The sequence below is a fragment of the Nannobrachium achirus genome, assembly GCF_963921795.1.
Source record: "Nannobrachium achirus genome assembly, chromosome: 8".
NCBI classification, from domain to species: Eukaryota; Metazoa; Chordata; class Actinopteri; order Myctophiformes; family Myctophidae; genus Nannobrachium; species Nannobrachium achirus.
This window is the reverse complement of record NC_137817.1, coordinates 4,855,900-4,883,579: the sequence shown is the minus strand read 5'-3', so window position 1 is coordinate 4,883,579 and position 27,680 is coordinate 4,855,900. Positions and strand designations below refer to the sequence as shown.

The 27,680-nt window shown below is 43.0% G+C and overlaps 1 protein-coding gene across 1 annotated transcript in view; it reads right to left on the bottom strand.

The window, feature by feature from the left end:
• Positions 1-891: 891 nt before the first annotated feature.
• clpb (ClpB family mitochondrial disaggregase) overlaps positions 892-27,680 on the bottom strand; it is a gene marked incomplete at its 5' end in the record, with an annotated part of 84,754 nt that continues 57,965 nt past the window's right edge. Inside the window, 10 exons of the mRNA XM_080731152.1 lie at positions 892-1,977; positions 4,659-4,763; positions 9,854-9,973; positions 11,172-11,245; positions 12,828-12,984; positions 14,820-14,981; positions 16,644-16,688; positions 17,112-17,167; positions 22,675-22,752; positions 25,784-25,883. Coding sequence (XP_080587278.1) covers positions 1,777-1,977; positions 4,659-4,763; positions 9,854-9,973; positions 11,172-11,245; positions 12,828-12,984; positions 14,820-14,981; positions 16,644-16,688; positions 17,112-17,167; positions 22,675-22,752; positions 25,784-25,883 — 1,098 coding nt within the window. The 3' untranslated portion in view covers positions 892-1,776. The remainder of the gene's footprint in view (positions 1,978-4,658; positions 4,764-9,853; positions 9,974-11,171; positions 11,246-12,827; positions 12,985-14,819; positions 14,982-16,643; positions 16,689-17,111; positions 17,168-22,674; positions 22,753-25,783; positions 25,884-27,680) is intronic.

Here is a 27,680-nt window from a genome sequence, read left to right as displayed (position 1 = left end):
GTCAACGTTACAGACTTGCAAGGGTCAATTTAGACCCCCATAAAGGAACCTAGAGAGTCCCAGAAATGCACTTTGAGAACCACTGCAGTACAGTACAGTACAGTACAGTACAGTACAGTACAGTACAGTACAGTACAGTACAGTACAGTACAGTACAGTACAGTACAGTAGTGTGGGTTTACTGAGAACACAGACAGTGATGTCATAATAGAAGTACCTTTATTGGATTATTGTCATTAACAATGCCTTCTATGAACTACCTGACATGATGATGTCATTAACATGGCCTTCAATGAACTACCTGACATGATGATGATGATGTAGTTATGACAGTGATGTGAGCATGTGATGTGCGTATATACTGTACAGCTGTGTGTGTGTGTGTGTGTGTGTGTGTGTGTGTGTGTGTGTGTGTGTGTGTGTGTGTGTGTGTGTGTGTGTGTGTGCGTGCGTGCGCATGTGTGTGCAATAAAGGGGGTGTAAGAGGACACGGCTACGGATGGAGACATCTCTGGTCCATTTAAGTACCTTCCATAGCCTCTATTCGGGTCTTGAAGCCAAGCACAACATTCTTGTGGTAGCGAGGGAGCTTTTAAGAACGTATTTCTTGTTCTGGAAGGATAGCAGGCTGCTTCTGGTACGGCCTCTCGGTTTGTGCGTCTGGCATCTTTCGCCAGCCGACTGATTTTAACACTTTGGATGCCATTATTTTTGTAATTATTGGCCTACTGAGTGCCGCCATTCACTGCACTTTATTTTGAAGAGCCCCGGAAGCCACGATCGTGTCCATGTTGTGGAAACTAAATCCGGATGTAGACCGGGGTGCTTACCTTCACACGGAAATGACAAATTCTAACCACGACCAACCGACCAACCAGTGTCGCCGTGAAAAAAAGTTTCTCGGCGATCAAAGTGTTTTTTGGAAGTAGATTCCGAGATAAAGCCGTTTCTTTGCAGCAGCAATGAACAGGAGCCTATGGAGATTACACGCTTCCTGATGATGGTCGGACGAGTTGCATCATGGGATATGAAGTTGGTTAACGTGTCCCTGGACCATAGACTGTAAAAAGAATATGGACGGTGCGAAGCCATTGGTTTCTATGCAGGGAAAATGACGTCTGTTTGAATGGTACCCCAGGAATCATAAGGAATGCTATTGGCTGCCAACGGTCACGTGGAACCGCAGGGATACATGGGAGAATGTGTTCGGAGCCTCCCGAAATACAGCACACGAAGAAGAACACACCCGGCTGGTATCAGTTTAGTTGGCCACGCCCCCCGCAACTTTATCATCAATTTAAATGGGACCATATTTGCACAAAACGCATATCATGGTAATTGAAAGGCAGTTTTTCACTAGCGACAGGAACCATAAAGTATTTATGACGATGTTTATTAAGGTTAGAAAATCAAAGAGGAAAATGAATGGGGTCCAGTGGAGAACAAATCTTTTTGGTACCTCGCGGGGGGGAAACAGCGCAACTAGCAGCCAATCATGGGATCTTTCTCTTCCGGGAAAGCTTCATGAATAATCCAGCCAACCCCACCCCTGCCCTGGACGTGATAACGGGGCCGTGGCGTCGCACCGCGGTAATTCCTATCATGTTCCTCGAAGTTTTTTGGCATCGGAAGTGTTAATAAAGGAATAAATAAATAAATCACTTAAACCCCCTTTAATTTGTGTGTTTGTATGGTTTATATATATGTGTGTGTGTGCGTTGGTGTTCTTATGGCTTATGTCTATACAGTTTAGGACTGTGTGTGTTGTGTGGTGTGTCAGTTGTCCGGGCCGAGCGGAGGCCGGATGTCCAGGGTTCGAGCTGAGCTGTCCTCTCCTACCACCTCCAGGCGCAGACTGGGCGCGCTCACCACCTCGGGGCCGTCCTCCGATTGGACCCTCAGCCGCAGGGTGCAGCCTTTGGGGAGGAGCTCCTGCTCGTACGCGGCGGCCAATTGGTTGACGACCCGCCGCTCCACCTGGGGAAGCAGTGAACGAGGCCAATGAGGACGCAGTGTTAATTTAACGCTGTACTTCCGTTATATTACACTGTCACAAAAGTAGCAAAAATAGCCAACCAATGAGAAGTATTAACAAGAGCTTGTGACTAAATAATAACTACACTGAATTAGGGCATTCACGAATGGTGATTTTTAGTATTCGAATAATTCGACCTCAAAGTATTCCAATAGTCGAATATTCGACAGGACTGGACAAACTGTCAAATATTAAGTAAACAAGAGGCAAACATTGTAAAAATAGCCGATCTACATGCTCACAACGCCTCATGCTGCGAGGCGTTGTGAGCATGTAGATCTGCTATTTTCACAATATTTATCTGCGGAACCGAGTCACATTAAATGTAATACCTACAATTCCAAGTGCTTGTCAGGGTGGGGGTCCCCAGTTCAAATATGTTTATTTTGGGGGTCACGGCCTAAAAAGGTTTGAGAACCCCTGGTATAGAGCATTGACACATTCATCCACCAGGGGCATTGACAACTCATTCTTATGACTTCCTATCTAGCCAAGCTTTATAAACTATATATTATTTAAAGAGGAAACAAAAACATATATTAAAAAAAAAGAAAAGCGAATATTCAACTTCGGTGAACAACGTCGAATAGTAACTTTGATATTCTAATATTCAAATATTTGGTGAATGCCCTACACTGAATGCACAGCAACACAGGTTATTTGATCCATTCTCTGAAAAGAAACTGTTTCGGACACACAAGGTTTCCAGCCGACAGCAACATTATGTTGTTTTACTCGCTATCAGGGCTGTCACGATTATGACATTTTAAATGACGATTAATTGTCACTCAAATAATTGAGATGAACTGTTTAATTGGTGCGCTGGTACAGGGGCTGCACCGCGACTCAGCGTGTCACGTATGCCTTGATGTGTTACAAATGTTTGTATATATGTTTTGAATACATGACTGCTGTGTTGTAAGACAAATTTCAGTGTGAACTGACAATAAAGTACTATATCATATCATATCATACCAGTAAGGCTCCCTATTCGGGAGATAAGCGACCGTAGGTCACTTATCTCCACAAATAGGGCAAAAATGTGTTTTGCCAAAATCTTCCTGATCCATGTTGATGACATGAGTGTAGACATAGTGTGTAGTGATTTTCGTGAGTTTAGGGCAAACTCTGTAGGAGCAGTGTCCAAAAATGTGTTTTTGTCGATGACAATTACATTTCTGTTTGGCTTGTAGGCTTTGAAGTTGCACATGGCAGATATGACACTAAATATACAAAGAAATGAAGGACACAACCTTAGACTTAAAAAGAACATTGATAGTGGAAATAGCCGGTCTACAAGCTCACAACGCGTTTGTCGCATCGCAACGCGTTGTGAGCTTGTAGATCTGCTATTTCCACTAATTTTTTTAATGTTTGAACATATATAAACACGATTCAACATGTAAACGATTATGACGATTTTCCAAAATAATTGCGATTATGTCAAATAATTAGACGATTAGACGATTATGTAATAATTGTGACAGCCCTGCTGCCTATAAATATATTACTATTATACTAATCTATTGTGTATCATTTGTTACTAGACTGTCACCAGAGACACGTTGTGAGTTTGTAGATTGGCTGTTTTCGGTGAAGAGATTTGCTAGAAAGGGAAAAAAGGAGCAGTCCAAATATAGACCCCCGGGGGGCCTCCGCTCAACTAAACTGTATTCCAGTTAAATGGTTACATTTTATCTACAGTATGACGTGAGTGTTCCTGACTCAATAGCCAAAATAGATTCTATGAGCTCACAGATACAGTATCTGATACTTTTGCTATTTTTGAAATAGGCATCAAGTGAATCTGTGTCACTCTAGATTTTAACCACTTTAACCCTTATTTTATGCTTCAACTATTGAAAAAATAACAGATATACAAGCTCACAGCGCGTGAGCTTGTAGATCTGCAATTTTTCAATAATCGTGAACATTTGTGCTTCAAGTCTTTGAATATGTTTGACACGATTCTATAAATGTCTTCTAAATCAGTGATTCTCAAACCTTTTCATGTCAAGGACCCCCAAGATTACATGTATTTGGCCGCGGACCCCCATCTCAAAATATGTTGTTCCAGGGACCACCCAAGAAGCAAATATTTGAGTTATAAATGTTCGCTTTTAAAAATATGTATTCAAAGCGATTGCTGAATTTGACATATGACCATATGGCCTGACCATTTAATTTAGTATCAATTGATATGACCTGTACAATTCTGAAACGGCTGCATATTGATAAGCCAATGTAGTTGTCTGTCTAGTGTCCAAGTCAAGACAAGATCTTAAATCAGTTCCTCAGAGTAGAAATATTAGTTATTATTATATTATTTATCCCTCTTAATTAATATTATTATTTCTAGGATGTTGCACACTATTTTAGCTGCTTGTACTTTCAGTCAGTACAAGTCAGTGACAACTCGTCTCTGTCCAAAACTGCTACTTTTCAGGATTCAAAATAAAAAAATAGCAAAGGCGGCAGATCTACAAGCTGAAAACGAGCTTAGATCTACAAGCTGAAAACGAGCTTGTAGATCTGCCAGGTATACTACGCTCCACAGGTGTGTGTATGTGTGTGTATGTGTGTGTGTGTGTGTGTGTGTGTGTGTGTGTGTGTGTGTGTGTACCTCATGTTTGATGGAGCGTGCTCCATAGTGCATGTTGTAACCACCAGCCAACAGGTCCAGAACTGGACGATCCCACTGGAGCGTGATGTCATGACGCTGCTTAGCCTGATCTCACACACACACACACACACACACACACACACACACACACACACACACACACACACACACACACACACACACACACACACACACACACACACAGTTAAATCAGTGTACAAATGAAATCAGATAGACTGGTCCATTTAACAAGGTTAAATTAACACTGTTTGGTTTAGTGTTTGAGAGAGAGAGAGAGAGAGAGAGAGAGAGAGAGAGAGAGAGAGAGAGAGAGAGAGAGAGAGAGAGAGAGAGAGAGAGAGAAAGAGAGAGAGAGAGAAAGAGAGACTAGTGTCAAACACCATGAGGAGCAGTGTTAAGCAACAGTCTCTAATGTGTTTTAATCAACAACAGTCAATACAGCAGAGCATCGGGCAGCTCATAACATTAGCCTCTGCTGTTGGCGCTCCATTCAATAAACACAATGTCACACAGACACTGGTCCATGTGCTTCATCTCTACCTCTTCTGAGTCACTTACTGGTCCATGTGCTTCATCTCTACCCCTCTTCTGAGTCACTTACTGGTCCATGTGCTTCCATCTCTAACTCTTCTGAGTCACTTACTGGTCCATGTGCTTCATCTCTACCTCTTCTGAGTCACTTACTGGTCCATGTGCTTCCATCTCTACCTCTTCTGAGTCACTTACTGGTCCATGTGCTTCATCTCTACCTCCTCTGAGTCACTTACTGGTCCATGTGCTTCATCTCTACCTCTTCTGAGTCACTTACTGGTCCATGTGCTTCATCTCTACCTCTTCTGAGTCACTTACTGGTCCATGTGCTTCCATCTCTACCCCTCTTCTGAGTCACTTACTGGTCCATGTGCTTCATCTCTACCTCTTCTGAGTCACTTACTGGTCCATGTGCTTCCATCTCTACCCCTCTTCTGAGTCACTTACTGGTCCATGTGCTTCCATCTCTACCCCTCTTCTGAGTCACTTACTGGTCCATGTGCTTCCATCTCTACCTCTTCTGAGTCACTTACTGGTCCATGTGCTTCCATCTCTACCTCTTCTGAGTCACTTACTGGTCCATGTGCTTCCATCTCTACCTCTTCTGAGTCACTTACTGGTCCATGTGCTTCCATCTCTACCCCTCTTCTGAGTCACTTACTGGTCCATGTGCTTCATCTCTACCCCTCTTCTGAGTCACTTACTGGTCCATGTGCTTCCATCTCTACCTCTTCTGAGTCACTTACTGGTCCATGTGCTTCCATCTCTACCTCTTCTGAGTCACTTACTGGTCCATGTGCTTCCATCTCTACTCCTCTTCTGAGTCACTCACTGGTCCATGTGCTTCCATCTCTACTCCTCTTCTGAGTCACTTACTGGTCCATGTGCTTCATCTCTACCCCTCTTCTGAGTCACTTACTGGTCCATGTGCTTCCATCTCTACCCCTCTTCTGAGTCACTTACTGGTCCATGTGCTTCCATCTCTACCCCTCTTCTGAGTCACTTACTGGTCCATGTGCTTCCATTTGTACCCCTCTTCTGAGTCACTTACTGGTCCATGTGCTTCATCTCTACCCCTCTTCTGAGTCACTTACTGGTCCATGTGCTTCATCTCTACCCCTCTTCTGAGTCACTTACTGGTCCATGTGCTTCATCTCTACCCCTCTTCTGAGTCACTTACTGGTCCATGTGCTTCATCTCTACCCCTCTTCTGAGTCACTTACTGGTCCATGTGCTTCATCTCTACCCCTCTTCTGAGTCACTTACTGGTCCATGTGCTTCATCTCTACCTCTTCTGAGTCACTTACTGGTCCATGTGCTTCATCTCTACCCCTCTTCTGAGTCACTTACTGGTCCATGTGCTTCATCTCTACCCCTCTTCTGAGTCACTTACTGGTCCATGTGCTTCATCTCTACCCCTCTTCTGAGTCACTTACTGGTCCATGTGCTTCATCTCTACCCCTCTTCTGAGTCACTTACTGGTCCATGTGCTTCATCTCTACCAGCTCTTCTGAGTCATAAAGCCTCATTTCTACTTCGTCATACGACCGTGCTCCAGACACAGTCACGTACACCATAGGGCATTCACCAACTATTAGAATATTCGAATATCCAAGTCACTATTCGGCGTTGTTCACTGAAGTAGAATATTCACTTTTTTTGTTTTGTTTTTTTTTTGTTTTCTTTTTAAAAAATATATAGTTTATAAAGCTTGACAAGTCATAAGAATGAGTTGTCAATGCCCCTGGTGGATGATTTTGTTAATGCTCTATACCAGGGGTTCTCAAAACTTTTTAGGCCGTGACCCCCAAAATAAACATAATTTGAACTGGGGACCCCCACCCTGACAAGCACTTGGAATTGTAGATTCCGCAGATAAATATTGTGAAAATAGCCGATCTACATGCTCACAACGCCTTGCAATGTTCGCCTCTTGCTTACTTAATATTTGACAGTTTGGCCAGTCCTGTCGAATATTCGACTATGCGAATACTTTGAGGTTGAATAATTCGAATACTAAAAATCACTATTCGTGAATGCCCTAGCACACCAGTGTTTCTCAAACTTTCAATTTCAAGGTCTCCCCTTAACTCTGACATTGTACAAATGGAACCAAATGGACCCGTCAGGGATTACAGACTTGTAAGGGTCCATTTAGACCCCCATAAAGGAACCCACAGAGTCCCTGGAATCCACTCTGAGAACCACTGACGTACACAATGCGTCGCAAACTTGTAGATCGGCTGTGGTCCTTCGAGCGACACGTCGCACGATGCAGTGTAAACGGGGCTGAAGGATCTTAACTGTGAGCAAGCGTTCACTCCAGAGACGCTGAGCTAATATTTACGATGCGCGCAGCGCAATAAGGCGCGACGGTAGTAGCGCTGTTCGTTTTTTTAAGTAAGAGAATCGCTCACACGCGCTCAAACATAATGACATTTCAAAGCTAATGTATAAATAACATGAAAGCGTACGGCGCCGTTCATTTAAAACTCCCTCCTCTCATCTGAGGAGCGACGATGCACGGCCATAACTAACGCGCCACTCACACACACACGAGTGCAGACACGTGAGCGCGCCCAACGCGCATGAATAATAGAATGCACACAGTGCGCACGCATACACAGCATCGCTCCAGATAAACACACAACATTAGTATAACCATACATCTGAGGACATTTTAGGCAATTCTATGAATGCCGTTTTTTACGGTTATTTGCCATTTTAAAGGACAGCTTTAGTTTTTTACAACTAGGGTTCATATTTTAGATTGTAATTAAAGAATAAAAAAGTTGATGATTTCATTTACTTCTTTCTACTGTTTTAGAGATTCTTATTTCAGTGGTTGGGGGCATGCGTACAAGTGGCTAAATATGTCATTTTACACAGAATAAGCACATTCCCAAGATACAACGCAACCTTTCATGGTTGGATGTGACTTATGGGGGCTAGAAGTGTTACAGTAAATAGCAATAAAGAAACTTCTGGCTTATTGTGTCTAAAATGACATATGCCCCCATGCATGCCCCCATGGGTACGCATGCCCCACATTTTAGCACGGTAAACACGATAAAACAATAGAACGAAGCAAATGGAAACATTTTAACACTCACTTTTTCTTAGTATTTCCATACATCTGAGGACATTTTAGGCAATTCTATGAACGCCGTTTTTTACGGTTATTTGCCATTTTAAGGCTAGCCCTAAAGCCGAACATATCGTCACTGTTTGGCCAAAACCTCTTAACTCCATTTTTGAGGTTTTCGATTTTTTGGCATAAATCAGGGCTATTGAACACCATTACATCTCTGTGTTGGTTAAAATAATATTGAATCCAATGGAAAGTAGTAAAAAGTGCTTGGGTCAAAACCTCCTAACTCCACTTGAGATCATTTTCCTGAAAATCTACATTTTGGAGTTGGGAGGTTTCAGGCATAACTCTAATCCTAACCCTTGCATAATCTTTTGCAATTCTCCTCCCAACCCCATAAAATCATTTTTTGAGCAGCGCTAGGCTCCTACATCTGACTTTGTCCGACTGAACCCCCAGGGTCACACTGGCCAAGCTTCGCGGGATACTTAACGAAATTAACTCATAAATAGCACCGCTCATTTCACACTGGGTATGATTTGTTCTATAACCATAAAACCAACCAACCATTTTAGAGAACCACAAAAACATTCGGCCCCCGTAAGTATAATAATACACACACACACGCGCGCGCACACACACGCACACACACACACACACACACGCACAAAAGCCTATAGTCATGAGTCAGGGTGCTATCAGTAGCCTGGGGGTGGGGTGGGGGTGGGGGTGGGGTTTGTTGTTAGCTGTCAGAACGCAGGCTGTAATATTAATAATTAAATATTGATGAAGGCTCCACATGTTAAACACTGTAATCATATTATAGTGAGTAGCAGTGGCACCCGCTATTGATCTGAGAGACTTCCCCTCCACAAGACAAAGTCAATACAAGCACACACGCACGCACGCACGCACGCACGCACACACACACACACACACGCACACGCACACGCACACGCACACGCACACGCACACACACACACACACACACAGCGCGCACACAAACATACACGCGCGGTTGGTTCATATCTAGTGCAGTCTTTGTCGCACATCAACCCCTCTCTGCAGATGTTGTCCTGCTATTGTCTTCTGTGTGCTTTAACCCATTTAGAACTGAGGCCAATTCTTAAAAATGTCTCAGTTTCCTTAAAAAAGAAAAAGAAAAAATGCTATATCAATGGTTCTCAAACCTTTTCATGTCAACAATAGGGGCAATATGAATATTTTATAATCACGATTATTGTGACAAAAGAAATCGCGATTTATAATATTATCGCGATAATCAAAATCCATTATCCTGGGGCGGAACATTTGCCAAAGAATAGCAGACGCGTTGTGAGCTTGTAGATCTGCTATTTTTTGGCAAAGACATTTGATAGAGAGTGAAAAAAAGACTGTATCAAGTACGTATATATAAGTACCTTTTACCAATTATAGAGGGTTTAAGTGGTACCGGATATGCAGCTCTGCAAATAAAAGGTGAATTGATCCCAGTGCATGACAGAGGACGATATATAAGATACACACACACACACACACACACACACACTACCTTCTTAGCCCAGAAGTTGAGCTCTTTGCCGACCAGCTGAAGCAGCTCTGAGTGACAGAAGGGCAGGAAGTAGACGATCTCGTTGATCCGACCCAGAAACTCGTCCCTCCGGAACTGGGCCTAAAGATGAGAAACAGAGCACTGTGTTGAACTGGGCCTAAAGATGAGAAACAGAGCACTGTGTTGAACTGGGCCTAAAGATGAGAAACAGAGCACCCACAGCGTTCGTTTTTCAAGAAAAAGTTGACTATAGCTCCTTCCACTTTGTGTTTTTTTCGTAAATGAATACCCTACTACTTTATCATAATAAAACATCACACAAAAGCATCGAAGTAGCAGATATACAAGCGGCGCGTTTGGAGCTTGTTAGCTCTGCTACTTTGAATATTCGTTGATGTCCAACAGTTTTGGACATGAGGTTTGCAGCAGCCAAAAGAGACCATCCATTCCAAACATTAAACCATTCAGAACGGGTACACATTATTGTGTATCATTATTTTATGCTTTAACTATTGAAAAATAGCAGATCTACAAGCCCACAGCGCGGCACCGAGATCTGCTATTTATTTTAAATCGTTGAAAATTTGAATTTTGAACCGATTCTATAAGTGTCTTTTGAATCCTTCTAAGGTTTTTGGAAAAACCTATGTTTCTATGTCAGCAATCTGGCCAGCCATCGTCAAAGAAAAGGTCCTTTTGACCTTTTCACTTAACTGGAGCTCAGTTAATCTGTTCTTGAGAGACTACTATGTCAGTGGTTCTCAAACCTTTTCATGTGAAGGACCCCCAAAATGATATGTATTTGGCCACGGACCCCCATCTCAAAATATGTAGTTCCAGGGACCCCCCAGAAGCAAAATTTGAGTTACAAACGTTCGCTTTGAAAATACATATATTCAAAGATTTGCACATATTTTCACGACTTTTTCAAAAATAGCAGATCTACAAGCTTGCAGCGCTGTGAGCTTGTAGATCTGGTATTTTTCAATAGTTAAAGCATTCAATAATTCTAGGCCTAAATGGGTTTTAAAACAGGGACTATTGTGACATTGTCATTATAGGTTGCATTGATCCTAACTGTTCCTAACTGGACATGACAGACAGGGTCCATTAACAGCGTGGTTCCATGTGGTCTGTGACGTTAGTCAACTATGATGTACACCACTCTATATTTGGTCCCATCTGACTGCCACTGGCCTCCATTATAACAGAATAAAGTCCGTTTGACTCTGTGTGTGTGTGTGTGTGTGTGTGTGTGTGTGTGTGTGTGTGTGTGTGTGTGTGTGTGTGTGTGTGAGAAAGACATAGGAATCGTTACCTTTAGGATCGGTCGGATCACTTCTTCCTTGAACTGTTGGGAGATTTTGACATCCTCAGTCTTCTGTACGTCATCTAGAAGAGACACACACAACCCCTTTCACTGATCAGTCATTATTGTTATCATTTTATTTAACACATTCAGGACGTCCGGTTCATTCCCAGCCGGTCCAGGCCGGCCATTAGGAAAAAAAAAAAAAAAAAATGCCGGCCTTCGTTCCATTTTGGGGGCTGGGCGGCCAACAAAGTAAATCGTCACTGTCGGGCAGAAACCTTGTGTCTCCAAGTTTCGCAAAGCAAAGCCCTGCTTCATCATACAAGGCTGTCGCACAAAAGTAGTGAAAACAGCAGATCTACAAACACGTGTGCTTGTAGATCGGCTGTTTTCACTAGTTTAAATCATTTTTAAAATTAGCTGCTGACAAACTGCGAGGACGCACGGACGCACGCACGGACGGACGGACGGACGGACGCACGCACGGACGGACGGACGGACGGACGGACGGACGGAGGGGAAAACATACTCTCCCTCAGCCTTCGGCTGGTGGAGACAATTACGACAATGATGAAATATAACTCATGTAATTGGCCCACTGGCTTGTCACTTGTCATGATCTGAAATGGCAAATCTTTGAGTAGCAGCAGCGCTATAGAGAGAGATCTCTCTCTATAGCGCACAATGAGGGCCTCTCCAACTCTTTTTCCCGGGCTGAATCAGGGGCCCAGCACGTCCCTGAACACATTCACTGCTAAAGTATTTTTTATTTTTTTTATTATCCAACCCTTCACTGCCAGAGAGGACTTGAGTTGTCTTATTGCGTTTCCGGTTGTAAACCGCGATCTCCCGCAGGGACACAAAGACTCCGATTCCCATGATGCATCCGGAAATGACGTCATCTCCCAAAAAATCCCTGTTCCGTCCAGACCAATGTTATGAAATTCAGAACAATTTATGTATATCGGCATCTTCTCCCAGGTAACGTATTTGGTCAAAACATGCCCCTTTCTATGGACCATAACAAAAGCACGGATGATCGCGGTTATAATTTTTCTCTTCCGGGTGATAACAAAAGACGATCACCTGCCGCGACCGGGAGCTTCTGTTTACATAATAAAACAACACATATTGGCCATTTTGACACTTTGTTAATTTTAAGCTTAGTGTCAGGGAAGCCCAAAACGAGAGTAAATGCCAGCAGAACAGTATTGCAAGCCATTTTGGCAAGATTTGGGTCGGCGCTACCCACATGTTTGGCTGTGTAGCTCATGCCTCGAATGCCTGATGCTTACAAGCTGTATCTCGTTGTAAAGGTGACGAATTAACGATGAAAACGATATAAAAGACAATACAAATTGGTATTATTAAAGGGGAGATATAATGGAGCGAAGTCAAGTTTCCTTTCATTTTGAGCTTGAGTTTAGTTGCGTTGCGCTATTCATGGTTTTCTTACTGATTATTTAATCGACTACGTTTTAGATTAATCAAATAATCGAGATGCGGAGGTGAAAAAAAAAAAGTATATCAACGAATCGATTAACCACTTAAGTGCTATGTTATACTTGGTAGCACGACGGTGTCGTGCAAACTGTATTTTATAATCGATGTAATCGATCATAAAAGTTGTCTCTCTCTCCTTACCCTGTCTCTCTGTCTCACCTAGGCTGTCGGCCAGCTTCTTACGGCTGACCTCCAGGGCTTCCTGGCGGAGCTGCAGTGCATGATGGGCGATGTCGTCGCTGGCCACGTTAGACGTCATGATGAAGATGGCGTCCTTGCACTCGATGGTCTTGCCTTTACCGTCCGTCAGACGGCCCTGGTAAGACATCGAGAGAGAATGGGAGTTATAGGCCATCGTGTCCACACTAATAAACACACATGAAATAAATGTCTTTTGCTCAGACTTTCAACATCTGGCCTTCGTCCGTTTCTCTAAAGTTTGTTGTACGCCCAGCAGGGTCACATTGGCCAAGCTTCACGGGCCGCTTAATGAAATTAACTCATAAATAGCTAGGCTTATAAATAATAAATAAATATATAAATAACTTCACAAAGAATAGCAGATATACAAGCTTACAGCGTGCACTGAGTGTCTCGCTGTGAGCTTGTCGATCTGCTATTTTTTTTAAATCTTGAAAATGTGTGCAAATCTTTTTAAAAAAAATAAAATAATTTAAAGCAGACATTTGTAACGCAAATCCTTCTTTCTCTTCTTCTTTCAATATTTTCAGATGGGGGTCCGTGGTCAAATGCATATAATTCTAGTGTGTCCTTGACACGAAAAAGTTTGAGAACCACTGAGAGAAAACTGTTAATCTAGAACAGGGTAGCTGAGAGAGAGATAGGCTTGTGTTGCAGATTCAAAATGTTCATAGATTTTGTAGACAGCTTAGACTTAGTTTCACAGCACTGTCATCATATCTATACTATAATTTTGCGAATGTCTGAGTGAGTGAGTGTCTGTCTGTCTGTCTGTCTCAGCGTTTCTCCTCAGTGGTTGGAGCAATTGATCTGAAATCGCATCACCATCAGCATATGAACACACCTGACATAACTGTGAAGCCCGTTTGTCACTTTCACAAATCGTATGCTGTATAATAGCATTTTTATGGTGTATCTATATCTATTTAGCCTACAGTACCTTTTGTGACCACACATGTTAAGGGAGGGGCGCTGTTGTTCAGGCCATGCACAATCACACACAAACCCACACACACACACACGGGGGGGGGGGGGGGGGGGGGTTCTGGCCCTGTTACAGATGTTGTCCAAAAATCATGCAGATCGGTACACAGTATCTCTGTAGCCGTTAAATGGAACGGGTATTTCTTACATTGATGCTCCTACATATTAGCATGCAAGCACCAGTTAAAGTTACTTTCCATCCCTCATATACTGTGTGCACAGTGCACATCCCATAACCCACACACTGCACATCATTTCGGAGCTCATATCTTTGAACGGGTAAGGGCTAGTTGGAGTAATTGTGTATTTTCAGACATTGAACCGTCAAATACTTCTTTTCCCTCTACAAACCGCTTTGCCAAAAAATAGCAAAGCTTACAACGGCTCGCAGTGCGAGGCGTTGTAGATTGTAGATCTTGTAGATCTGCTATCTGCTATCAGCTTGTAGATCTGCAGGGGGATGCACAGGGATGCTAGGGTAGGGTTCAAATGGTTAAAAAACATGATCATACAGTATCACACAAAGATTTGGTGCCCCCCTGTAGTAAAGCCCTTTGCACACAGGACAGTTGCGTTTTTTTCGTTTGCTGCATGAATAAAACGCATTGGATTTGGTGTGCAATGCAGTGCGGAATCGGCGCTGCGGATCCCAAAAGGAGTCATAAAAGGAGTGACGAGTTTTTTACCGCATGCGACAAGACGCACGAATCGAACTGGGTTCGATCGAGAAAAAAACGCACGGCGGCAGCCACTCGTCGCACGGCTAATTCGGATCCGGTGTGCATGAGGTCATAGAGAATCATTGTTTTCTTTTCAAAAAATTATATTGTCCGTTTTATCCGTGCGGTTAAACGCGCCTGTGTGCAAAGGGCTTAACTCTGAGGACCTCCTAGGGGTCCCGGACCCCCTGTTGAAGACCCCTGATCTAGAAGACCTTTTTCCAGTTCTAAATGGTTTAAATGGTACCTCATCAAACAGCTGCAGCATGATGGTGAGGACGTCTGGGTGGGCCTTGTCCACCTCATCAAAGAGGACCACAGCGTTGGGGTAGGCCTTCAGCTGCTTGGTCAGCTGACCACCCTCCTCGTGACCCACGTACCCCGGAGGGGAGCCGATGAACTTGGCCACCTGGAGGCGCCGTGGAGGTCAATGAGACTTGTTCACATCATCTGACTGAATATTTTGGCTATCGTCTACTTCAGTGGTTCTCAACCTGTGGGTCCCCAAATTATTTTGAGGGGTCCCCCAGATGATTAACTTAATGTGCAACATTGTTTTCTCACTCAACAGTAAACAAACCAACATAAGGTTTGAGTCTATAGAGGGTACATGCACATTTCTAAAGTGACAATTTAAGGACCTCTAAAATGACAAATTAAACATTAGCCAAATTGTCAAATATTAGAGGGAGAAATTGTGAAAATATTTTCACAATAGAACTGTGTTATACAAAATGTAATGCCTCAACTAGTAGTGCTCGTCGGGGGGGGGGGGGGGGGGGGGGTCCCCAGTTAAAATATGATTATTTTAGGGGTCGCAGCCTGAAAAGCTTGAGAACCACTGGTCTACTTGGTAAACGGCGGTGTCTTTATTTTCACTGTTGTTAAAGAAATAATAATAATAATAAAAATATTTTTTTTCTACAAACATTGTGTGAAAACTGCTGATCTGTAATGCGATAAACCAAAGCATATAAAAGGACCTGACCAGTGCAACTGTTACTGAATAGAAAACAAACTTTCATGCCAGGTCACCTTTATGCCATATTGAAATACTACTGATCCAGGTCCAAATAAATTTGCTGTGGCGGCACTAATTATTGGAACTCTTTTACTACATTACTAACCATTCATTCGTAGCATCCATATTCTAGCTACGGACTTCTCTTGCAGTTTTACCAAGCAATAGTAGAAGGTGGGTAAAATGGTTATGTCTGTGGATTTCAAAATCAGAAAAAAGGGTCCCAGAAATACAAAAATCTTATCATTTTGTGGAATGTTTGTGGCCTAATCTAATGCATAGTAGGGCATTCACAAATAGTGATTTTTAGTATTCGAATTATCCTACCTCAAAGTATTCGAATAGTGGAATATTCGACAGGACAGGGCAAACTGTCAAACATTAAGTAAGCAAGAGGCGAACATTGTGAAAATAGCCGATCTACATGCCCACAGATCTGCTATTTTCACAATATTTATCTGTGGAACCGAGTCACATGTCCCAGTTCAAATATCACGGCCTAAAAAGGTTTGAGAACCCCTGGTATAGAACATTAACAAATTCATCCACCAGGGGCATTGGCAACTCATTCTTATTACTTCCTATCAGCCAAGCTTGATAAACTATATCTTTTTTAAAGAGAAAACAATAAAAAAATACAAATAAGCGAATATTCGACTTTGGTGAACAACGTCGAATAGTGACTTTGATATTAGAATATTCTAATATTTGGTGAATGCCCTAGTACATATAATGGAAGGAGAAAAACGCCCGCACACTGTTCATATGGCATCAGGCAAAAGTTTGAACTTTTGCCTGATGAAGACGTAAAGTGGAAACGTTGCAGCCAGTTGCCTATAATAAAAGTAAGTTTTTGGAGCATATGAACAGTGTGCGGGCGTTTTTCTCCTTCCATTATCTGATACCTTGATGTCCAGCACCTGGCCTGAATATAGGCTTGAGATGTGCACACAATCCTATCTATGAACTGCCCTAGTACATGAACAGGTGGGCCATGGCATTTCAAAGGGTTGAGAATCACTGAATCCAAGACAAAAAAATTAATCTCACCTCGTGTTTCTCCTGGAACTCTGACATGTCCATTCGGATGAAACCCTGCAAGCACATGAACGAGTCACGATCTGAACAAGCTCAAAAAGACCCTGCTGTTAATCTGCGTGTGGGTGGGTGTGTGTGTGTGTGGGTGTGTGGGTGTGTGTGCACTCGATTTGCTTTTGGCATAGGGTGGAAAAGACAGAAGACATCTTAGACAGAATTTACACCATGCGATTCTGAAATTCTCCACTGAAATCAATGCAAATCACATTGTTTTGGGGGCGACATGGGGACGAGTCCTCAAGTTGTTGCCTCCTCATTGATCGGAGGGAGGGAGGGAGGGAGAGAGAGAGGGGGGGGGGGAGAGAGAGAGAGAGAGAGAGAGAGAGAGAGAGAGAGAGAGAGAGAGGGGGGGAGAGAGAGACAGACAGACAGACAGACAGACAGACAGACAGACAGACAGACAGACAGAGACAGACATACCTTTTTGATGTCTTTGTGCATGTAGCGAGCCACCTGTTTGGCCAGCTCCGTCTTGCCTGTGGGACAGAGGATCAACCAGTGAAGGGTTAACAGAATTCCCCATACTTATCAAAAGAGTTGAGGCTAATTAGAACTTCATGGACCCAGAACAATCATTTCACTCTTGTGAGGGTAAAGGCGGCTCCCCCAAAACTGTGAAAAGTAATGACTCGTCACTAAACCATATTTTTGTGGGGGAGTTTTTAGCCCAAGGAATGTTTTTTGTGCAAAACAAATGCTTGCAATGGATTCAGAATCACGGAAAACACCTAGTTTCACCCCTCACATGCTACTTAAAGCATATTTATTTTGGTGTGTTATATCCTGTATAGTTAATGTAATGAGACTCCAACTTTCAGCAGCTGTCAAGGATTCTCCTAGGGAATGTTTTGGTAAGGAATTTATTCCAGGACTTTTTAAGATATCCCCCGACTAGTTCACTGATTGGTCGATCTAGACCAATCAGTGTGCCCCTTGGGTTCAGATTCACAGAAGCGCGGTGATTGGACTTCACCGTGAGTCTGTGACTATGATGGCCTCCACTTGTTATGACATTTTGACCTAAAAGTTGAGCTCATAGCTCTTCACCTCAGACTAGGATGAAGCCTTAACAGTATGTGTCTTGCTCAGGGACGCTGGAAAACATGGACAAGGATCGGCCGGGAGGGGAACCAGGCAGCCTCTCTGTCTAAAAAACTGGCGAGGGGTTGAACCCGGACTGTCGCCCTGGTTGAAAACCGGGAATCCCAACCGTTAGTTAGGTCCAGGACCCCTAGGGGTTCCTCCGAGTTACTACAGGGGGGCCTCCAAATCTTTGTGTGATAGAAACTTTTTTCTCCTTTTTTTATATTAACCACTTGAATCCTAGCGTCTATATCCTGAGAACTTTAGCCAAAAATAGCAGATCTAAAAGCTCACAACGCCTCGCATTGCAAGGCGTTGTAGATCGGCTATTTTCGGCAAAGACATTTGGTGTAGATGGGAAAAAGAGCAGACTAAGTGCAGAGTGAAATGTCAAGGTATAAGTATTGATGGTTCAAGTGGTTAAATACGTATTTGAACACAAATTGACATGAATCCAAAACACACTGATGATTGTGCTGTCAAACAATGAAACTATATGGAATCTATGAACAGGTTGTGGGGGGTCCCTGCTTCATCTCTCTCTCAGCTAAGGGGTCCTTGGCCTGAAAACGTTGAAAACCCCTGAGAACCTGATATTAAACATCTCATATCTATCCTATATAAAGACAGAAGGTTGGCCGCGTGAAGTCCGAGGTCCGCAGTGGAGCCACGCCGTTCCCATGTGGATCCCGAGATCCATAAGATCCTGTTTCCTTAAACGTCCGCGAAAGAGGACGACGTATAACGCAAGATGCAAAATAAGCGAAACGGCTAATTTATGCTTCGGGCTTACAAACCTTTCGACAAGCCGCTCGACGAACAAAATACATCATAACGCACACGTCAGTGTCTTTTCTCCTGAGTGCTGGCTGAAATCCCATGCAGCGCTGCTTCTACGCAGAGCTTTCAATCATCTGCCTCTCTCACCAAACACACATCATGTTTGTCAGTAAAATATTCTGCATATAAATGCATATAAATGCATATAAATGCATATAAATGCATATAAATGCCGCATTGGATATTGATGTCTTCGCGAGCGGTATGCATATGGATGTGGGGAAACATGTGGGGTACAGAGAGGGAGAGATGGTGTGCGCTTGTGTGCGCGCGTGACATGGTGTGTGTGTGTGTGTGTGTGTGTGTGTGTGTGTGTGTGTCTTGTTTCTGTGTTTAATCCATTCAGGCCTAGCATTATTGAATGCTTTAACTATTGAAAAATAGCAGATATACAAGCTCACAGCGCGGCACCGAGTGCCGCGCTGCGAGCTTGTAGATCTGCTATTTTTGAAAAATCATGAAAAATCATTGTGCAAATCTTTGAATATCTCATTTTTAAAGTGAACATTTGTAACTCAAATATTTGCTTCTGGGGGGTCCCTGATACAAAATATTTTTGAGACGGGGGTCGGCGGCCAAATACATATAATTCTAGGGGTCCTTGACATGAAAGAGTTTAAGAACCACTGGCGTAGAAACGTGTTTTTCAAAAAACCTTCTAAAAAAGATTTAGTGTTAAAAAGACACTTTGGCTCAAAATCGGGTCAAAATTCAAATGTTCGCGATTTTTCAAAAAATAGCAGATCTACAGGCTCGCAGCGCGGTAATGCGTACCCGTTCTGAAAGGTTTAATATTGATGTCTTGGCCAGTGTCTGTCGCTGGAGGCTACTGAGGATATGAACACCGTGTCTCTTCCATCTATCTCTCCGTACTGTCATCTCTCTCTCTCTCTGCTCTCTTACCACCGCGGTCCATCATATCTCTACTATACTTCCTCTCACACGCCACGCACCACAGTAAAACCCTCCGTGTCCATTTATCTCAGAAGATGGACCCTTAAGGGTCCATTTGGTTCCATTTATCCAATCTTTGAAGTTTGAGGATTTCACTGTGCGCACCAGAGTTCTTATAGTTTTGAGAGGTAGGGTAAGTGATATTCTTTGGTTGAAACAAAAGGTTTATGGTTAAAAATGGAAGCTGACAATTCAGGAGAGAGTACACATTTATCAGCTTCATTTCTTATGGTGTTCCAGTTCTAATTTTGTTTGCTCGTTTATTTGGGTCCTCACTTCCAATTTCACTTGTTTAATATGTATGCTGTCTGAGTTCTCCATCCTGATTGGATAAAATCGGTAGCCCGAACTGAAAATGCATTTTATCAGAATAAAGAGCTTTTAACACTTATTTTAACTAAGGAAAATCACTTACCATACCTTTAATTAGTTTTTATTTCTTTTTGGTTTTTCAGTTTGGCGTTTAAGATCGGTTTTGTTTTAGTTTGTTTTACGAGAGCATAAGGTTGTTATCGTTAACTAAACCAGTAAGACTCCCTAATCGGGAGATAAGAGACCATCAGGTCGCGTACACAAACTTTAGAAGGCAATGGTAGCCAATCAGGAGGGAATATGGGAAATGGGACAGATCCATGTTGATGACATGACTGTAGAGATACTGTGTACCGCTTTGCGTGATTTTAGGGCAAGATCCGTAAGAGCAGTGTCCAAAAATGTTTGGGTATGATTGGATGTTGCGTTTCATGATATGTGGTGTTCTTTTACGAAATAGGCTCGGCCCACACATTTTCTTTAAGGCAATTACAGGCAAACAGTCTGAAGTACTGATCAGTTTGTTTGGTGTCCCATTATATAGGTGGAAGTAAAATCGCTTTTGGCTCTGCGTTGTTTGCCATTTGAAATGAAATCTGAACATCGGAATGACGAATCCAGGAAAAGGATTGTTTTGACGGTTCAAGAGTTCGGCCAAGACGTGAAGCGGCCTGTTATAGCGCCACCATGAGGACACACAGCGGCCCGTTAGTAGAGATGCTGCGATATAGATTTTTCATCTTCGATACGATATACGATATGAAAGCATCTAATTCGATACGATTCCGATATGGACCGATACGATACAGCACATAATTTTAAGTCTTTCTATGATGTCTGATATCGGGCAGGCAGCACACATTTATAAATGTAATATTTATTTCTGATTTTGTAGTCTGGAATGTTAAAAAAGGGTATTTGTTTATAATTGTTCCACTAGTTTTACAATCTTTATGAAAACAGCCGATCTACAAGCCCACAACACCTTGCAGCATGACATGTTGAGAGCTTGTAAATCTGCTCCCTTTCCTTATGACGTCGTTGTATGTGGAGCAGACTCCTGAATGGAGTGCTTATATCGGAGCGTTCTATCGGATGTTTTAGCTGAATTACGATATGATCCGATATACGTTTTTTAGGCTCAGATCGCACCGATACGCGATATATATATCGTATCGCGGCATCCCTACCCGTTAGGCTAAGATACTGTACATTACTAGAAATTTAGGAACGTGGCATCCTGGTACTTGGCGGCCATCTTGAAAAGGCAATGAATGAGTTAATGTTGACAGATGACTGCCAAAAGCAGTGCAGAAAAATGTAAATGCTCCCATGCAAACAAAAACAACGACCAAATGTAATGTGGTTCAAAACGATATTGCCAGAGACCATTTATAATGTCAGCGACACGAGACACATGGGACAGTTGACAGCAGTCCCATTCGTCTGTCTCTGGACGTTATAGTTTCATTTGTATTGATTGACATTAAATCACGTAATCGCTTTCTGTTGGTAATTTCTGAAACAAAATAAATGTCTTGGTTCAGCGGTCGTCGCTGAATATCTCTTGCCCTCGCTTCGTCCCTATACTCTGAACAGTGCACTTCGTCCCTATACTCTGAACAGTGCACTTCGTCCCTATACTCTGAACAGTGCACTTCGTCCCTATACTCTGAACAGTGCACTTCGTCCCTATACTCTGAACAGTGCACTTCGTCCCTATACTCTGAACAGTGCACTTCGTCCCTATACTCTGAACAGTGCACTTCGTCCCTATACTCTGAACAGTGCACTTCGTCCCTATACTCTGAACAGTGCACTTCGTCCCTATACTCTGAACAGTGCACTTCGTCCCTATACTCTGAACAGTGCACTTCGTCCCTATACTCTGAACAGTGCACTTCGTCCCTATACTCTGAACAGTGCACTTCGTCCCTATACTCTGAACAGTGCACTTCGTCCCTATACTCTGAACAGTGCACTTCGTCCCTATACTCTGAACAATGCACTTCGTCCCTATACTCTGAACAGTGCACTTCGTCCCTATACTCTGAACAATGCACTTCGTCCCTATACTCTGAACAGTGCACTCGGTGCTGCGCTGTGAGCTTGTAGATCTGCTATTTTTCAATAGTTAAAGCATAAAATAATGGTTTATGTGGTTCAAATCTAAAGTGACACAGATTTGCGTAGAGGCCTAAATAAGATGTTTGTGTGAAGAGCAGGGGCATAGTTCCGCCGATTTAAAATGACTCCAATACGGAACTAAAACTTCCTATTCCCCCGGCCAATCGCAAAAAGAATTGTTCTCCATTGGACTCCATTCATTTTCCCCTTTCGTTTTCTAACCTTAATTAACACTTTCATACATACTTTATGGTTCCTATCGCTAGTTAAAAATTGCCTTTCAATCACGATGATATGCGTTTTGTGAAAATAAGGTCCCATTTATTTTAAAATTGATGATAAAGTTGGGGGGGGGGGGGGGGGGGGGGGCGTGGCCAACTATTATCTTCTTCGTGTGCTGTATTTTGGGAGGCTCTGACCACATTCTCCCATGGTATCCCTGCGGTTGCACGTGACCGTTGGCAGCCAATAGCATCTCTGATGCCTTTACAATCTATGATGGCAACACCCATGCCAAGGACTCATATTGTGTCATTTGCGCTGCATAGAAACCAATGGCTTGGCTTTGTCCATATCTTTTATACAGTCTATGGTGAAGAGTCAGATGAGGGAGAGAGAGAGAGAGAGAGAGAGAGAGAGAGAGAGAGAGAGAGAGAGAGAGAGTTACCGATGCCAGAGGAGCCCAGGAAGAGGAAGACCAGGGGATGTTCTTCATCGTACCAGCCATTCTCCTTCCTCCTGATGGCTGCACACAGGAACCAGGGGACAGAGAATGAAAGACAAGAGAGGAAAGACAAGACGAGACAAACTATAATTTATTTGCGCACAGATAAACAATAATTTATTTGTTGAGAGCAACAAAGTCATGACGTGACTCGCTCATCCCCCGGTTCACAGAAGTAATGTCTCTATGGAGAATAACAATGGGTCATCTTAAAATCCTCTCATACAAGCATTGTGGTCCAAAAATAAACAAACGGTCTCCGCGATATTGTTGGGGAGGTGTCTCTGTAAGGTTTATGATAGTCATTCACCCATATTTGATAAAGCCTGTTTCTAGCGAAAGTGTAACTAATTCGGGGACAGAAACATTCGTGTTTTCTCACCATCAGTTGATTCTTCATATCCGTAGGCGATTTTAAGGGGTGTCTATGGGTGCACTTCTGCACTTGCCATTTCTTTTTTACTTTTTTTTTGTAATGTAACTTTATTTTATAATTATTAAATAAAACAGTGATCGTGGTTTGTAAAAATGTGCGCAAAAAGAGAGGAGGGGCAAGTATTTCTGTTGTTAACTTGGCAGACTTGGCAGGCACTATGGGTGGTCTGAGAGATTAACACCATATAGGCATTTTACAGATTGGGAAAGAACACAAAATTAAACCGCAGCAAATAATTGATCAGTATGCAAGTGCCAAAAACCGGAGGCTGCAGTTCATTTTGTAATAAGGATGATTGCTTGATTGCTTGATGATTAACTTGATGGTTGGCTATATATGTCCTGTGCTGCCTCTGCCTGCAAAATATAAGTAAATAAATTTGCTCATGGTGTCTAGAAAAAGAAGAACCTGTTTTGACTTTTTTTTGTTTATATTGTGTTACATTTGGGTAAAAAAATAAACCGCAGAAACCCGTTAAAACAACAGGACAAAACCGCTAAAAAACTTTTAAAAAAATTGCACGCGCCAGTGCATGAGGTAATAGAAGTACTCGGTCTGTCTTGCACCCCCTGATAGAAGAGGCTAGAATCGCCGATGTTCATATCCATATGAGTCAAACCGCTGAGATCATTTGTTTAAGTTTGGAACACAGTTCTTATACAACGCAATATCTATGGGAATTCAGAACGGGGGGAAAAAAAACGCGAACCAGGTAGGATGTGTAAATGACGTCAAACTTCACTGCTCTGTTAGTATGTATATGTATGTATGTATTTCAGTGTTCATCAACTATGGACCTTTTTAAATGTTACAACGTTGAATACACATGCAGAGGGTAGAGGCAAAAACATAAGCTTTGAGCTTCAGCATATGCCTTTTCAATCAACCTGACACAAACGTTGGACTGCAGTGAAATGTTTTGTTTTTTAATTGTTGATGACGATCGAAAATAAACAGACTAAACCGACTTGGTAATAAGGAGATTAGGTTTTTTAACACCAACAAAGCCCATATGTAATTCAGCTGGGGAGGGAGGGAGAGAGGGAGGGAGGGAGGGAGGGAGGGAGAGAGAGAGAGAGAGAGAGAGAGAGAGAGATGGTTATCCCCCCCAAAACGATGATAGAAGAGGGAGAGGAGGGGATGAGAGTAGGGTCAGAGACATTGGCTAGAAAAAAAAAGGAGTGAGGGTAGGGGGAGAGAGAGAGAGAGAGAGAGAGAGAGAGAGAGAGAGAGAGATGAGAGTCCTCCAGGATGGTACCCAGCATCCTCCCCCCCTCCCCCCCCCCCCCCTCCCCCTCCCCCTCCCTCCAGTCAGTGGGACCATTAGCCGGGCGTAATTGCGTTAGTCTCCCTGGCGCGGCCGAGGCTAAATCAGTTAGGATGGATCCCAGCCCCTCTCACACACACGGCTCGCTTAAAGAGGAGTGCCTACCCTACCCTGCCATCACCCGAGCAACCGCACACTGCGCCCCGCGCGCACACACACACACACACACACACACACACACACACACACACACACACACACACACACACACACACACACACACACACAGTCAGACGGAGAGGGGGGAGGGCTGATGAGGAATGAATCAGAGGTAAGTAAAGAGAGGGTTCTGCCGGTGGTTTCAGCGACTAGAGAGAGAGAGAGTAAAGCAGACTACGGGCAGACGCAGCATACTCCACTTTTAGAGAAGAATTTATATCGGTTCGGCTCTGTCCAAAAAAATGACGTCATTCAGAGGTTCGGGAGGGTCATTAATTCGGCTGTTCGGTGCTGCCCGAGATTTTGTGACTCTCCGAACCGAACCGAACCGAATGGGTTCTAGTACTGTCACGATGATGACATTTTACATGACGATTAATTGTGACTCAAATAATTGCGATTAACGATTTAATTGTGTTTTTGTCGTTGACAATTACATTTCCGTTTGGCTTTTAGGCTTTGAAGTTGCACATGGCAGATATGACACATGACCTAAATATACACAGAAATTACTGACATAAAAAAGAACATTGATGTCGCCAAATACGTATCGTCTCTTGTCGGGTGGAAACCTCACATGTCCAAAACTGTTCGGCTACTTTTCAAGATGTAGCAGATCTATAAGCTTTTGAGCTTGTAGATCTGCTGCTTTTGATGCGTTTGTGTGAACCTGTAGTTGATCAAGTAGGGCATTCATTTAAGAAAAAACACAAAGCAACAATATGAATTTGGGGGTGACTTTGACATGAAAATGTTTGAGAACCACTGATCTAGTGGATAGGACCCCTGGTTTTCACCCAAGCAGCCCAGGTCCAACTCCCAGTTGGGAGGATCAGCACATGATCCTCCTGGTTGGAAGTTGAACCACTGCTTTAGGGATGGTCGTGGCTTTAGTGCAAGGGTCTTCAACACTCTCTGAGGATACACTGACTCCGGGCGACTTATTTTCCCCCTTGGGATAATAAAGGTATCTATCTAAAAAGTGAAGACCCCTGCTTTAGTGCGTAGAGAGGCCGTCTGCCTGGTAATCAAAAGGTCACCGGTTCGCCCGCTGTCCATGTGGGAGTGTCTTAACTGCATGGACAAATGAGGGACCCGGGCAGACGGACGGGAAATGTAAGGACAGATACAGAGGACGAACGAGGGGTTTTGGAGGACACGGACAGACGAAGGGACGGACGGGGAAACGGCGGGACAGATGCCGTTCAGAGGACGAACGCGGGGTCTACTCTGGGTAGAGACGGACAGACGGCACAGGGAATCGTAGAAGGGACAGATACGGATAAAGGTGACAGAGAAGGAGAAGTCCTCTGATATGAATCGTGACAAGAGAGGGGGCTCCGTGAAGACCCCTCTGTCTTATCGATGGTCCTATGAATGACAGCGCAACCTTCCTTCCGTATCTCTGCGTGCGTGCGTGCGTGAGTGCGTGCGCGCGTGTTTTTAGTTGACTTTGACGGAAGGGCACGACGACATTCCTCAAGGGAGACCGATGACACGACGCCGAATCAAACGGAGATACAAAACAAAGCTTTCTCTCACAACGCAATGGAACGCACTCGCACGCACACGCACGCACACGCACACACACACACACACACTCACACAGAGGCCGAGGGTTGTACTGGGCTAGGTTTGGTTGGCTTTAACATGATTACTGGGGGATGATTCTCTTCAATAACTCTTAGCCCTGAGAGCTAAACCTGCATCAATCTACCTCCTTCCTGTGTGTGTGTGTGTGTGTGTGTGTGTGTGTGTGTGTGTGTGTGTGTGTGTGTGTGTGTGTGTGTGTGTGTGTGTGTGTGTGTGTGCGTGTTGCCGGAGGCCAGTCGTTCGTCATGGGGAGTCCAGGAGGAGGCAGTCTTTTGGGAGAAGTCATGATGACATACAGTATGTGAAAACTACAGTCCTCCCCCCCCCCCCCCCCCCCACACACACATACACACACACTTTCTTTCCTTTCTTTAAGTTATTGTTTATTAATCCATTTTATACCGGGTACGCATTATGCATATTATTATTTTATGCTTTAACTATTGAAAAATAGCAGATATACAAGCTCACAGATCTGCAACTTCGTGAAAATTTGAATTTTGACCCCATAATTTTGATTCTATATTTTGAAAGGTTTTTTGAAAAACCTGTGTTTCTATGTCAGTGGTGCTCAAACTTTTTCATGTGAAGGACCCCCAAAATGATATGTATTTGGCCACGGACCCCCATCTCAAAATATTAGTTCCAGGGACCCCCCAGAAGCAAAATTTGAGTTCCAAACGTTCGCTTTACAAATACATATATTCAAAGATTTGCACACATTTTCACGACTTTTTCAAAAATAGCAGATCTACAAGCTCGCAGCTCTGCTGTTTTTCATAGTTAAAGCTTTCGATAATTCTAGGCCTAAACGGATTATTAAGGTATATAGGGGGTTCAGCAGTTTAAGCAAACTCATCCGACGATCGATTATGAAACAATCGATTTAATAATGAAACAGTAGATTTTTATGAATAGGGAAAACAAGCGATCTATACTAGCTCACGGTGTGTCACGATGCCCTAATATGATTGCTCCTAGGGCTGTCACGATTATGAAATTTTTTACATGAACGATTAATTGTCACTCAAATAATTGCGATTAACGATTTAATTGTGTTTTTGTCGTTGACAATTACATTTCTGTTTGGCTTTTAGGCTTTGAAGTAGCACATGGTAGGTATGACACATAATCTAAATACACAAAGAAATATTTGACACCTTTATACTTAAAAAAGAACATTGATAATGGAAATAGACGATCTACCCTACTATTTTTTCCTTTTTTTTTTATATATGAACATTTTTCAACATGCAAACGATTATGAAAAATAATCGCGATTATTTCAAATAATTATGATTAGACGATTATTATGTAATCATTGTGACAGCCCTAATTGCTCCTAGTTAGGCCATAATTATCACATGATGATGAGGGCGGCTCAATCAATATCTGTGTATAGAACAGGATGCAAAACAAACAAAAAAAATCCAC